Source organism: Hylaeus anthracinus, unplaced genomic scaffold (genome assembly GCF_026225885.1).
Source record: "Hylaeus anthracinus isolate JK02 unplaced genomic scaffold, UHH_iyHylAnth1.0_haploid 11981, whole genome shotgun sequence".
Taxonomy (NCBI): Eukaryota; Metazoa; Arthropoda; class Insecta; order Hymenoptera; family Colletidae; genus Hylaeus; species Hylaeus anthracinus.
The window spans coordinates 6,675,279-6,677,964 of NW_026534329.1; the positions used below are offsets into that span (position 1 = coordinate 6,675,279).

At 30.9% G+C, this 2,686-nt stretch overlaps 1 protein-coding gene across 2 annotated transcripts in view; it reads right to left on the reverse strand.

The window, feature by feature from the left end:
• Positions 1–717: 717 nt before the first annotated feature.
• The window catches only part of LOC128885636 (SPARC), a 15,369-nt gene continuing 13,400 nt past the window's right edge, over positions 718–2,686 (reverse strand). For both annotated transcript variants that reach the window (XM_054139770.1, XM_054139771.1), the window contains exon 6: positions 718–1,284. In XM_054139770.1, coding sequence (XP_053995745.1) covers positions 1,228–1,284 — 57 coding nt within the window. In that variant the 3' untranslated portion in view covers positions 718–1,227. The remainder of the gene's footprint in view (positions 1,285–2,686) is intronic.

Below are 2,686 nucleotides of genomic sequence, written 5' to 3' on the forward strand. Positions count from 1 at the left end.
TTTATTATGTTTAAACTCGAGTAACTTTTTAATAGGAATATAAGAATGTAATAGAGACGACGAAGTAACAAAGCTAATTATTCTACGACGTTAGAAATCTTTTTCCGTTTCTTTACTGGTCGTGATAGGTTCTTCGACGTTAAAATTTGTAATTCATGCGAATAATTCTTTCATGGCTCGATGAATATTTATTTTATATAATTTTCGAGAGAGGTATTAATAATACCTCGATGGCTGGTTAATTGTATTTTGCCTGCAGTGATATATCACGTAGAGATGCTATTTAAAAAAAAAAAAAAAAAAAAACATTGTAGAATACTAATCAGTTGCAGCCGATGAATTTCAAAACAACCGATTGACGAAGTTTCGATTACATGAACGACAGACTGTCTTCATGCAGAGTCTTTATTCGACGTAAGACATAAAGTAACGTTGCATCAAAATTCAAATTTTATACATAGCTTTAATGCAATGTACAATATACTTACATCTTAACAATTACATTGGTGAAATTGTTTTATGAAAATATTTCTATTCGATTAATTAAATTGGATTCGTTACATTGCAATAATATAAAGAAACATAAGAACAAATATTACAAGTAACAAGGAAAATTATTGCGGATAATATTGCAAACACATACACGTATGTTATTGTAATTGAATTTAACAATCGATAACACGAAGCACGATAACAGATAAGCATCAGCAGGCGAAACAAAGTGTATATTACTCTTTATTGATAAAAAGGCAGTCACATAATAAATTTATACAAAACATGTATACAGGTGTGTATAGAGAAAATACGTACATACGTCATTGCTACGAGGATAATATTAAAGATTATAGTGTAGGAAGGGAAAAAAGAGCAGGTATGTCATGTTTCTCTTCGAACCATTACATGGCAGGCGGTTCTGAGCTTATAAAAAAAATATTATATAATTATCGCGTGTAGTCCCTAACGTACACATCTCTATATTATTAGAGAGGGCTGTCTAAAACAGCGGTTGGCACGGCCATGATGGGTTGCAATATCGACGAGTCTGTGCGCAGACATGCGCGTTGCTCGCTGTGCAACGGTTTACTTGGAATTTTTCCCGCCATTTTTCTCATTCCTCGCCCTTTCGTCGGTCCTATACACCGTGTGTTTACTCTCTCGCTTTCTTCTCTCTTCCGTTCGTTTATCCAGCCGTAACCACTACCGCGTGTCGTTTGAATTTCTACGTTATTATTGGTCGGAGTTTGCTGCTTCAGCCAACTCGCCGCACTTGTCATCCAAATCGTCCTGCAATTGTTAAAATCAATATTATTTTACCTGCGATAGATTTCTGGGAAAAACATTGAATATTCCATATATATAAAGAATTTTATTGTAATTTCATACTACTAATTTTTTTTTCCCTTGTCTGTTTTTATGTCGCATCGACTAGGTCATCAGCGACAGAATTATTTGCGATTATTTATATCTTAGAATATACATGTACTAACATACTATTAACTTTTACAAGGGTTTTCAAATTAACTAATTTCTAATAAGAAAAGCTTAGAAATGGCGTTCAAATTAAATAAGGAAATTCCACCTTCTTTGTAAACAACAATTCTATTAAAGAAGGCGGTAAATCTTTAATGAGAGTAACGTGCACCAAACACTGAAAATTTAGTTCTTCGAAAAATTGGAGTTATTGTTTCACTGATATAAATCTGGATACTATTTAAAGATACTAACAAATGATACTAGTATTTACGTTAAAAGAACGTTTCATGTTATCGTTTCATTCAGAAAAATTCATTTCCGAGCCTCGCAGAGTGTATGGGCGAAACGATTGGAATCAATTTTTTAAAAGTAGAAATAGCTGTACAGTAGCCACAAAAAAATGTATTCCACGTCGAGTAGTTTTGCTTTTAGCAAAATACTATTTTGTAACGTTTCCCAAAGCTGAAATTATTTTAGAGTAAAAAGTAAAGGTTTAATTAAAATTTTTTCTTCTAATCGATGCAGTATTAAATTTAGTTTTAGATTGTTAATAAAATTTTGAAAATACATATATTTTAATACCTTCTTTTACGTACAAAGAATTTGAAATAGGACACGAATCGCACATAAAAACCTCGTCATTCTGGATCTTCAATTTTCTTTTCCAACTTTGTTATACCTTCCGTTCTTTGATCTTTTATGAATCGATAAAATACTTTTCCTGCGTAATTTGAGCTCTTTATCGACCGGTAGCGTATAGACATATCATTAAATTTAATAAAATTTTGTATCTTTTAGAGTCGTTTTTAGATTAATATTCATGTAATATTTCATAACCCATGTAACGATAATAATAGATAAGAAAGTATTGCTCGCCATGGTAAAAGGATGGTTAATAGACTACTAGTCGGTAAATTGTTAATGAATGTTATAACAATATAATCTCGCAGAGACTGAACCTTTTGTCTATATACATTGACAGCTCATTGGTTAACTTTTTCATTAACATAGATATTTTCAAAACGTATTTAATTTTAAAATATGAATTATAATATTATAGTTATTGTATCCAGCAACCTTTCTTCCTGAATATTTTGTGGTTTTATACAAAAAATGCTACTTAATCAGACGAAAAGTTAATTTGATTTCATTTAATTTTAAAATATGAATTATAATATTATAATTATTGTATCCAGCAACCTTTCTTCCTGAA